Consider the following 11,905-nt stretch of genomic DNA (forward strand, 5'->3'; position numbering starts at 1 on the left):
GGAAATTGTAAGCTTTCCGATGATATGAAGGTTTGATGGTTTGAACGATTGTTGGCCTGAGTTTTTTAGCTCATAAGGTGACAATCCCATTTTGGGGTGAAAGACACGAAGGACAAGTAGAGAAGTGAGAACAAGTATTTTTTTTATTTTTTTTTTGGGGGAATATTTTAATATTTTATTTCAACTCATTTGCACTTTTTAAAAGGTTTAGAAGTAAAATTACAATTTGTTCTTTCTTTTTCTTTTTTTTTATTTAAATAAGAGGGTACATTGATTATTTTACGTTAAAAACTGATGAAAATGACGATTTTCGCAATGAAAGAGTGAACGTTTTGCACAATAACATTTAAAATAGAGACATTTTTTACTAAATACCAGTGCAAAAATATTCTAAAAACAGAATTTTTAGGGGGTGAAAGACACGAAGGAGAAGTAGAGAAGTGAGAACAAGTATTTTTTTTATTTTTTTTTTGGGGGAATATTTTAATATTTTATTTCAACTCATTTGCACTTTTTAAAAGGTTTAGAAGTAAAATTACAATTTGTTCTTTCTTTTTCTTTTTTTTTTATTTAAATAAGAGGGTACATTGATTATTTTACGTTAAAAACTGATAAAAATGACGATTTTCGCAATGAAAGAATGAACGTTTTGCACAATAACATTTAAAATAGAGACATTTTTTACTAAATACCAGTGCAAAAATATTCTAAAAACAGAATTTTTAAGAAACTATAAATTTTCAAACTTGTAAATTTCTTCAATAGATTAATTGTGTCCAACGGTATCTAACAAGCATCCTAAACATGCCCTCAACATAAAATTCATTTTTCGCAATAGATAAGGGAGGGAAAAAAAAGGAGGGATAAGCCTCCTATCCCGGGCCGTCGCGACAGACCCGGGGGGGGCATGTGCTTCTAGCAAATCCCAAGGAAATGGAAAGTCAAACATTGAACTGGTCAGTTGACCATTTTTCATCCCGGTTTTTTATGTTAAACAATAACCGGACCGCCCTCGGGGCCGGTCCAGTTTTCTCAACACTCGTTTCAACAAGAACACAGGTAAGGAATATAAAGTAGGCTTTTAAGTTTTAAGTTTACAACTGACAGTGCATAATATACAGCATGGACCTGCACTCACTCGATTATCTATAAAGTCAGCTACAACCTTTAGCTAATTAATGGACAAGATCAAGTGACTTTTCCAGCAAAGAGTAATCAAGAACTACGTAAATTATCAGTGCCAATTTCCCAGCAGTCGAAAAATTAGCATCCTTCCTAAAGATGGCGAACAGTGGTTACTCGCCATCGCTATCATGATCTAGGAAATTAAAATTCGACCTTCCGTCGAGCCTTATGATAAGTGTTCCACTATTTTCTTCACGCCATGTGATACCTTCTTTCTGTAGGAGACCAATGACCTACAATGGAACCCCCTTTAGCTCAAGTACTGACAAAAAATTAATCAAATCAAGTGATTAAACTTGAGGTAATAATCCCGAAACTTTTTAGTGCATGTTTGGTAGGAAGGATTGCATAGAAATGGACACAATAATAATAATAATAATAATAATAATAATAATAATAATAATAATAATAAATCATATATATATATGGAGTACTTAACATAAGCTAAGCACCGGTGCCCATTGGATCATTTCCCTATTTAAGTGTCATCAGTGCTTAACATAAGCTAAGCACCGGTGCCCATTAGATCATTTCCCTATTTAAAGCCCATTCATAAATATTTCTTACCAAACATACACTTAAGATGAAGCAAAGTCAATAAATTATATTATAGATGTGGTACCCAGATTGGTCAAAAATCTTTTTAAGTTAGTTTCACAGACTCTGGCTAGCGAAAAACTTCTAAGAAAAGTATCACTTACTTTCTAAAAAGGTAAATTTTGTTAGTTATATAAAAAAATAAAAATAAATAAAAAGAAACTTCAAAATTGTTTTTGGCAAAAGTAACTATACATCTTTCCAAGCTCAGCCAAACATGCTCTAAACAGTGACAGCAGAAATACATAGGTTTTGACACATACTGAATTTTTGAGCTTTGATCTGCCAACACCATGTCTTCCACATCCTGTGATAACCCTGAATAACCGCACAGCTGCAGAAGAAAAAGATAAATTCAGAAATTAAGACCATGATTAATAATTCAGCACATAATTTTTTTTCAAATATGGTAATTTTTCTACGTTACAGGCTGCACTGATTCTTACAACGCACACATGCTCCGAATAATAGGTGGAGTTTCAAAAGCCTCATTGCTTGTTTAATATGCTGTCCATGCAGATCAATTGTTATTGTGTTCTCTATGTTCCTGTTTCTGCAGTACAAGGGATAGGTCAGGTAACAACAAACAATAAACAAATTCGTTATGCTTAATACTGTGGCTCACCTTGCAGTAAATATATCTTGACTAGCCTTTTCATCTGCTTCTTGAGCCATTTTATTGTGCAACCTTCCCTGGAAACATTAAGAGATAAAGTTGGTCATGTCACCATTCTTCGTAAGAGTCTTTCAACTACATCAATAATCCTAACAAATCAATTATATTGTATTGAACCACTTAATATAAAAGCTTAAGCTGTTAAATAAGCAACACGTATATGACTTAAATATTGTCTTCAACACACCCCCTCACATGACATGGTATTCAATTTTTTTCCATTAAAGCTTGACAAGTGCACAATTTCATCAAATAGGTGTGATGAGACTTGAATCTAACATGTATATCATTAAATATTGTCTTCCACACACACCCCTCGTGTGCAAAATTCATCAAATGGTGTAGTGGGACTGAACCCAGGACCTTTGTCTACTTGATACCATGTGAAGCTTAAGCGGTTATATAATGCAACATGTATATCAGTTAAATATTATCTTCAATATATATCTACTGCATATCCAGTCAAAAGCTTGCAAAAAGTTACATGACCGAACCATGAATTCAGATCATCAAACTACACTTAAAAAAAAAAAAAAAAAAAAAAAAAAAAAAAAAAAAAAAAAAAAAAAAACCTAGAAGAATCTAATCATCGAAACAAGATCTTGCAGCATGTTTGGTTGTGCTTACAAGTCAAACTTACTTTTAAGTTAATTATTGCCAGACATTAATTTTTTTTACTTTTTCAACAACAAAATTTCTGTTACGAACCAGGATTGCATTTGCAAACGAACGAACAAACAAACAAAGATGGAAACCAAACAAGGACACTACTCAACAAGTAATAGATTACAGCAGAACCTCCCAGATATATACCTGCTCAGAGAGATAAGATGCATATCCCCTCTCCCCATTTGTAAATGCTGTTGCAGCCTGCAGCAATAAGTGCCTTCTCAGACTTACAAGCCCAAAAACCATAAAATCAATAGCGTGTACAAGTACAAATTCTTAAAACTAGGAAGACAACACAAGTGTACACTACCTTCTGATAATAAGAATTCATGGACTCCCAGTGCTGCTTCGCAGTTACTCTGAACGCCTGATATTCATCTCCTTTAGCTACATTTTAAGATAAGTTAAACGTAGTGAAGAGATTAATATGATCTAATGCATTAACCGAGCCAAAATATTGAGAGTGATTCGAATTTAAGAAGAAAATTTAAGAGAGAGAATAAAATTTCAAGTACTAATTTTCAATTGACCAGGGAAAAGAAATTTGAAGCAGCTGCAACTGTCGCATAATTCGTGACGCAAACAAAACCAGCTTCATCCATTGAATTTCACCCAAAAGATGGCAAACATTTCATCGTAATGTAGCATTTGCATGATAACACAAAAAATAGAAAATACTCATGCAACACAAGATTTCAGATATGAATTGACGCAAAGTTATTGACATGTATCTTTAAGACACCAGAAACTGAAGAGATAGATGCAGAACACACAATGAGCAAAGAACTAACTGATAATTGAATCAGCATAATCAAAATCATTTTATGGGAAAAACACGACAGTAAAGTTGAAATATGCATAAGAACATTACAAACCATGGAGACACTGCCCTTGTTCACCACCATCAGGTTCCAACCTTTGTCCCAGGGATGCCATTTTCTTTACCACGTTCCTCCAGTTCATGGTGTTAGGTTCATGTTCAGCGTTCTTGGGAGTGGGCATATTAAATAAAGATTTTAACACTTCCTGCGGAAGTTCTGATTCTGAGTTTCCAGTCTCCTTCAAACAGTGAGATTCACAAGCTGCAGAAACTTCAGAAAGATTCCTGAAAACACAGAAGATGGTCGATCAATATAACATTTCCAGGTTTAATTTCATCTTACACTATCCTTTGTGAAAATATATGTTCCATTTGCATATTGAAAGTTGGAACTTGTCCATAGAAGCGTAAGAGCTCTTAAGGTAACAACTTTCACTTCACCTCAAGATCAGACCACCAAGAAAAGCTAAATACTATCTTAGGTGTCTGTTTCACATTGATTATTGTGCTCTCTATCTTCTAGACAACATATATATTAGCACACAGTGCTCTTAATTTTCCTCCACGGTATTTCCCCTGAAGAGGAAGGATGGAAAAATGTATTTGACAGAATATTTCTTATTTCCGAGTTTATGGGCCTTCATGTTAGAAACCAGTATGGAATTTGTCATCTTGCAAGCAAAAAAGAGATACTTTGACAATGAAAAGTGCAAAAGAACTTCATGTATATTCCCCTTGGGTAACAAACAAAAGCTTAACATTCTGATGCAATATGCAATAAGTCTTCTGAAATTGCTTAGACTTATGATTGAGCTGTAATATTGAATATACACTATCACTCTGACAATTATTATATTCTAAAAGTTGATAAGCTATAACAGATCATTACATCATTTTTGGTACCCAACTTGCCGCATCCTAGAACAAATTATTTATTTATAAAAGACAAGATTGGGAGCAACTAATTGGCTTTCTCCTACACTTTGTGGGATTCTAAGAAAGCCCGCAAGTTACTCTCAAACATGCTCACAGTCCTGTAGTTATAAGAGAAAAATCCACTGATACATTCCAAGAATGTTCATGAATGACTTAACATTGAAGGGTTACGCATCCAAGGATATTCAAGATTGTAAAGCGCACCAGAGAATTTTAGAAAGTAAAACTTTGATTGGTACAAATTTTGGAAGATTCAGAATAAACTAGCTTTCAGTTAAAAAGGGAAAAAAAAACATTTACATCATTATCATATACAAGCTAATTGGATAGTTTATTCTTCTAGAATATATTTGACATTAATTTAAGCAGAATCTTTCAACAGACAACACGATTCAACACTTCCAGCAGAAGTTTAAAATACCATCCTCGTAAGAATTAAACATTTAACAGCCACGATACTATCTTAGAGTCGTCTTCAAATGAAAGGATAAGTAATATATAGTTGGTTACAGGTACATGGCCAACCCAAGAACGTGAGTGACCCAATCTCACCAAAGCAATTTCTATGGTTCACAAAATATTAAAGAAAAAAATTATATAAAAGGATTTCCACAAGAGTTTACTCAGTTGAAGTCCTCCATTGTTTATGGAAGTCCATAGAGGAACTTCACATAAACGTTTCCACCTAACTTCCTTCACTGTTAATTAATGGGACATCTTTAGTTGGCAATGTGAAATGTGATTTCAAAGTAGGTAGTAATCAAAAAAATGACGAGATTATCAGTGAAACTATAGGTATGGTTCATGTTTTACAATGTAAGTGCCAGAAATATTTATGAAATGAATGTACAGTTCCATCTTTATTGAGTGCAGAAAGAACAATGTTCACAATTTATTCAGTAAGTTCTCACATTCATTTTCTGAGTATGTTAACTCAATGCTTTTGATTAGAAATATAAAGATCCCCTCAACCATTTCTCTGTTCCAACAAATAGACATATATTTCAGAACTGTTTTTTATCCAGATCCTCTTAGTGCAGTGAAATGAAAGTCTAATGGCAAAGGGAACTTAGGTCCTTTCATCCTGACGAATAGGTGCATGTCTGAATGACTAATAATTAAACTGAATTACCTGAAAAGATTCGCAGCACTCCATACATTATCTTGAACTTCAATTTCAGATGGATGAAAAGTTGAGTTCGATGTCCCATCAGAAAGCTGCAGGGACATTAAAATAAACTAAGATAATTTTACTTTTGAAAATCAGTTTACACCCATAATTAACAATTTTTAGGCAGGCTTGTCATATAAATGAATATTAATCCATATATCCAACAAATCAGAACAAAGAACAGAAAAATGCGCTATGACATATTATTGCATTATGACATGAACACCGAGATCACAGGTTCCCCTGTCTTAGTTTGGTTTACCGACCACGCCAACTAATCATTTCAAGATAAACTATAGAGCAAGTACCAGAAAACACGTCATCAATAGCAAGGTACTGTAGGTAGTCTTTGTGGGATGGAGCAGAAGAGGAAAAAGGAGAAAACTATAGGACACAATAGCAAAAACCATCAAAATGATTCAACCAAGGAACAGACAGAAATGGATGAAATTAAACTGCAACATACACTGCCATTTGATTCCAGATGAAACTGAGTATCTTCTCCGTCATTAGAATCATAACAACATTTGGATTGTTTACTTGACGAACCAGATAATTCAAGTAGTACATCTAAAGCCTGTAAAAGGTAGAGAAAGTATGAAACATTAATATGGAATAAAATTTCCAAACTAAAGTCAAACTAAAATAACTCTCTTTTGCCCAACAGGTTTAGAAGAATTTAGTAGTAGCTTTGTACCTCAAGCATTATACTGTAACAATAACATAATGGAACAAAAGAATATTGATAAGCATTTTTTAATTTTAGAAAGAAAAAAAGAGTTAGCTGCCAAAAATATTTATGGATAACTCAAAGTCAATACCCACCAAAAACATTTGAAATCCCTCTGTGAAGAGCGTGTAAACTATTTATCTGTACATCATTTTACCCACGGTTACTCTGATTCTATTTCAGACTTGAGAGGAAGGTCTATATTAGGGGGCAAGGTCAGCGGAATTGAAAGTTAGATTAACCGTTGACTTCAAGATTGTAGACAGCAAGACTAACCATGAGTAAAATCATCAACTCGAATTGATGACAAAAAAAATAAATAAATAAAGACTAATGTTTCTCAAGATTTTGGTGAAGTTGAAGTTGAGAATGGATTGAACTTCTGGTTGCTGGCTTAGTTTCGAGATAGGTAGTCATCAATAGGAGAAAAAAGGAAGGCGACATAGCGGCAGATCATTATGATGGATACAGCAATGAGGATATTTAGCATTTGTAGCAGGGGTGTATATCTTTGAAAGGTGAATCATTTCTATAAGACTAATGCAATTTGCAAACGCTTACTGCAGTAGTCGCCCAAAGTGGCGTACATGTGACGGTAATGACTTGATACATTAATGTGATAGTTTTTTATTATCTTATATGACAAATCACTAACTGTCACATATATGTCACGTAGTGCGACTATGGAGTGAACAACTGCAAATAGCTTTATTCTTTCTACTAGTAGTAATCTTGGAGAAAAGAGACAAAAATGTACTTTTCGTTTGGGTAGTGACTTTAAATTGACCCATACTATAATGAAAAGCTAGACAATGGTTTCGAAAAAACTGAAAAGAGAATGCTCATTAAGATGAGCAACCATTGTATGGCATACAAAGTTTTAGTAGTTTTACATTTAAATTTTAAAGTAAAGGAAGATTGAAGAAGGTAAATTTACTGCCCTTACCTTCTCAAAGTCATAGCCACATTGACCTGTCAAAGAAAAGGTAATTTCAAGTCATATACAATCCTCAAGAAACCACCACACTGAAATCATACTATTTATTAAAGTATATCGGTTTCCATAACAATGCATTGAAGAATAGAAAAAAAAAAAAACAAATAATAGCATATAACCCACAAAGGACATCTCTAACGACACCCAAGTTCAACTCGCACTCAGATCCAAGCATCGAGCACAAGAACTGCTCTTTGTCCTCCCTGCTCCAGCTCTCCTCGTGAAAACGCTTCCACTTCAGTGAACTCTTATTTGGAGTAGACCTCACATAGTCTTTTCCCAACATCGTTGCCACCGTTCCTGCAGTAGCCACAACTTTCTTCGACCTGACCTTACTATTCAGCTTAAACCCTTCCTGAACACAATCATTTGCCTGCACAAACAACTCCGATGCACTCGAACTCGAGCTCGTATCCAGACTGTAATTCCCACTAGAACTCGAGCTTGTATCCATGTTGTAATTTGCACTTGAGCTTGAGCAACTCGTGCTGTGATCCTCCGCCACTGCGCTCCCTACCACACTGGCAAGGATTTGTGCAGCCCTGTTTGGATCCACGTTCGCTTCGTTGTAAGCGTAAGCAGTTTTTTCTAGCGAAACAGAAGCAAAAGTCTCCGTTAAATTTTTCAGGACCCTACCAACATTCTCGTTAGAACTTTCGCTTGATGCAGCAGGGCTTTTTGCTTTCTCCTTTTTTGAAACTTTTGATCCCTTTTTCTTCTTTGATTGCTTCATTCTTAAGTAAATGCTAGAGTATTTGTACAAATCTCTCTCTAAGAATATCTGACTTAGCCCAATTTTTCAGCCCAAAAAATGAAATTTTGACCCTTTTTTCAATTACTATTTATATCTAGAACTACTAATACAACAAGAAATCGTATAGATCAGATCTTTCATTCAATCTATAGCAGAAGACCAAATGAAATAACGATCTAGAGGCGTTGTTAAACAGGGTTCCTAATACAGGGGAGAAATAACCTAATCCTTCTATAAAAGTGAAGCCCTAAATCAGAAAAATCATATGCAGAAAGAATTTCCAAAATTAGGGTTCACCTAATCCTTCAATAAAAATTAAACCCTTAAATCGGAAAAATCATATGCAAAAAGGAATTCCGAAATCATGGTTAGATTTAGAATAATTCGAATACCGGAAACCCTAATTGAAACAGAAATCACGAAAGTCCAAGAAAAGATTTCCGAAAAAATGCAGAATTTGATTGGGGCAGTATTTAAAATAGAAATAGACAAAGGTGTCAATTTCAGCGGGGACAACTATATTCATGGATTTTATGAGAAACACGAATATTGTGGCACCATTTTCTCCACGAATATTGCAATTGGATTGATATTCTTGAAATTGATGATCCAATTTCATATGAAGTATAAGCTTTATTGCCATTCATTAAGATGAGTTTTTTTCTTATTCAGAAAAAAAAATTTTAAAATAGTAATTTTTTGAAAAACTCGTGGTTAAAAAGTAGAAAAATATTTTAAATTTATGTACAAAATATTTTATTTTATGAATACGTGATTAAAAATGAATTTAAGAAAAAAGAGTTTAATTTAATGAATGTCCAATAGGAGCTAACTTTTCTGTCCAATTCAATTCTAGTCTAACTCTTGTTCGAGATCCATTTTAGCCCATGTTTGGTAGTCATTATTTAATGAATATAATGTTTTGAATAATATTTTTTAATAGAATGTGTAGTTAAAAAATAGAAAATTTTTTAACTTATGTGGGGAATATTTGATCGTGTAAATATGTGGTTGAAAATAACTATGTAAAAAAAGCATTTTTCAATAATGGTTGTCAAAGAGGGGTTTAATTTGTTTTAATGAAAAATGTATTCTAGAATAGTGATATGTTTTAAGAATGTGTGAATAAAAAAAAAGGGAGGAAAAATTTTAAGTTAGCGTGTAATATTATTTTATTAAAAATATATAGTTTAAAAGGAAAGATAAAAAAATATAAATAAATTGTAATATAGCCCAAAAATGAGCTAAAAATGGTTTTCACATGATTTGAAACGAATCTTTGTCCATGACATGACAACATTAGGAAAAGTCAAATTTTAAGCAGTACACACCATAGTATTCACCACTCATTTGATTTACACTCAAGACTCTTAAGGTTTGCTGATGCGAACCCGATTAACACGGACGCTATTGAACCCACACGTTATTGAACCGAATCCCAAGAAATCCAAAAATCGAGGTTTTGGACTTAACCCACAATATTGGAACCAAACAACCAATAATATATAAAATTATTGATCTCTTGATTACGCAAGATTAATGAATTTCACTCGAAATTTTGGATCTGACCCAATAATTACAAACCAAACAATCAATACAGTCACTTGGACATGCCGACATGTTGGTTACAAATAATTATAAAATCATAACCCGATTTGTTAAACGCCACAAGATGGTTAATCTTGATAAATTCGATTTTTGCCCATGGAAGAACAAAGTTTTGAAGCAAAAGTTCCGAGAGAGAAAAGTCTCAATTTAATTCATCAAAGTTTTAATAAAAATACAATGAAAGAAATAATTTATTTATACTAAAAACCTAAAATATAAAATATGGAAAAATATAATTAAATCTCCTAAAAATATAAAGTTACCAAAAAACTATGAATTTTAATGGAAATAAAATTTCACGTGAAATGAAAGATTTTCTTCCAAATTTATTTCTATGGGGCTACTCCGAATCATATTAGACCATCTCTCTTCGAAAGGATTCGTCCTTGAATCTTGATCCAAGTTGTAACCCTTCTCTCCACTCAATGCAAAAAAATGAAATGTTTCGTCTCCTCTCGGATGTACTTTGGACCTCTTTTGAACTCGAACCCGTTGCCTTCGATTGTAAATCCAATCACCTTCACCTGGATCAAAGTGTGCTCGCCTTGACTGCTTAATCTTGCAAGTTGGAACTGCTCCAATAACAACTCCATTTGATGAATAACCATGCATCTTCCTTGTTTTACTTGGCCCAAGCACTTGAAACAGTGTTTTTTCCAATGTACCAATGTTGTTCTTCAGTTCATCTTCCTCAATCAACTCTCTGCATATATAATTCCTCCGGTGCCTTTGAAACTCTGTCATCTCCTTGAGAATCACAAGGTCAATTTTCAATAGATAAGGGAAATACAACAGATGTAGTACCAATTGATGTTCAATTTCTGGGATGGGTGGTGTTCCAATGTGATCATTTTCTGGGATTAAATTTTCGGTAACCTACAAAAATGAATTCGCCAAACTAGGGAGGGAATTGTTAGTTTGCACTAAAGCTTCTTCAACTTCACGCTCCTCTTCACTTTGGCTTACTTCCAACTCTCATTTTTCCTCCAAAGACTCTTCTCCACTTTTCTCTTATGGCTCTATTTCTTCTTTCAGATTTTCGCTCTAGATTTTCCTTTCACTCTCTCGTGACCCTTCTCCCTTCTTAGCACAATCAACTACCTCACTATTTTCTCTCTTTCTCTTTTGTTCCTCCATCAAGTCATGAATTTTCGAGAATTCAAGTTTATAATCCAACCCAGTCCTCTTGCTTGATGTACCACCAACACCCTTCACAACATATGTTTTCTCTCCCCTTGAATACTCAACCCCATCAACAAGAATTCTAAATCGCCTTTCAAGCCTATCCATTCTATTTCATGTATCCTCCATCTTCACCAGCATCCTCTCAAATCCCTGAAACAACTTTTCAGACATGTTGAATTAAATTCCAATTGGGATGTGTGAGAATTGAAACTCAAAGACTCAGAAGGAATTGAATGGGACAACCTTTGATTGGAAATATATAAATTCAAGAAAGTAGTTCTTGAATTGGATTTGTACCGACAAAACTAGAATTTTTTATTCAAAGAAATTAGTAATTAAATTTTGGAATAATTTTGTTTGACACAATTTTTTTCTCGGGTGAACAGTACCGTCCCGTACGGAATGAACAGTACCATGAATAGTAAAAAAATTCGAGTTTTTTTTTCCTCTTTGGATAGAAAATTCAACTATGACTCTGACGCAATAAATAGAAGTTGATTTGGACGCAAATTGAATCCAAAAAAACTTTTGAAATTTTTTTCTGGATCAAAGACTCTAAATAACAAAAGACACAAAG

At 33.7% G+C, this 11,905-nt stretch overlaps 1 protein-coding gene across 2 annotated transcripts; it reads right to left on the reverse strand.

Annotated features, from left to right (window-relative positions):
* Nucleotides 1-1,060: 1,060 nt before the first annotated feature.
* On the reverse strand, nt 1,061-9,151 carry LOC111369690 (SMR domain-containing protein At5g58720). 2 transcript variants are annotated; one of them, XM_022991295.1, is made up of 11 exons: nt 7,905-9,150; nt 7,731-7,756; nt 6,521-6,631; nt 6,016-6,101; nt 4,003-4,232; nt 3,438-3,514; nt 3,272-3,328; nt 2,408-2,475; nt 2,229-2,335; nt 2,046-2,116; nt 1,061-1,418 (listed from the first exon to the last, which is right to left on the reverse strand). In XM_022991295.1, exons 1-11 carry the CDS (start codon nt 8,512-8,514, stop codon nt 1,296-1,298), a joined length of 1,566 nt encoding a protein of 521 aa, XP_022847063.1. In that variant the 5' UTR covers nt 8,515-9,150; the 3' UTR covers nt 1,061-1,295. The 2 variants fall into 2 exon arrangements, with proteins under 2 accessions (XP_022847063.1, XP_022847064.1); XM_022991296.1 differs by having other exon boundaries at nt 1,319-1,447; nt 7,905-9,151.
* Nucleotides 9,152-11,905: the final 2,754 nt, after the last annotated feature.

Source organism: Olea europaea, chromosome 20 (assembly GCF_002742605.1).
Source record: "Olea europaea var. sylvestris chromosome 20, O_europaea_v1, whole genome shotgun sequence".
Classification (NCBI taxonomy): Eukaryota; Viridiplantae; Streptophyta; class Magnoliopsida; order Lamiales; family Oleaceae; genus Olea; species Olea europaea.

Excerpts from the sequence above, each read along its gene's own strand:
- LOC111369690 (XM_022991295.1), bottom strand. The coding sequence starts at position 8,514 with ATGAAGCAATCAAAGAAGAAAAAGGGATCAAAAGTTTCAAAAAAGGAG. Across the intron at positions 3,515-4,002 it reads ACAAGGGCAGTGTCTCCATG|CTAAAGGAGATGAATATCAG; the intron begins GTTTGTAATGTT and ends CTTAAAATGTAG. Across the intron at positions 2,476-3,271 it reads CATCTTATCTCTCTGAGCAG|GGAAGGTTGCACAATAAAAT; the intron begins GTATATATCTGG and ends TAATGTTTCCAG.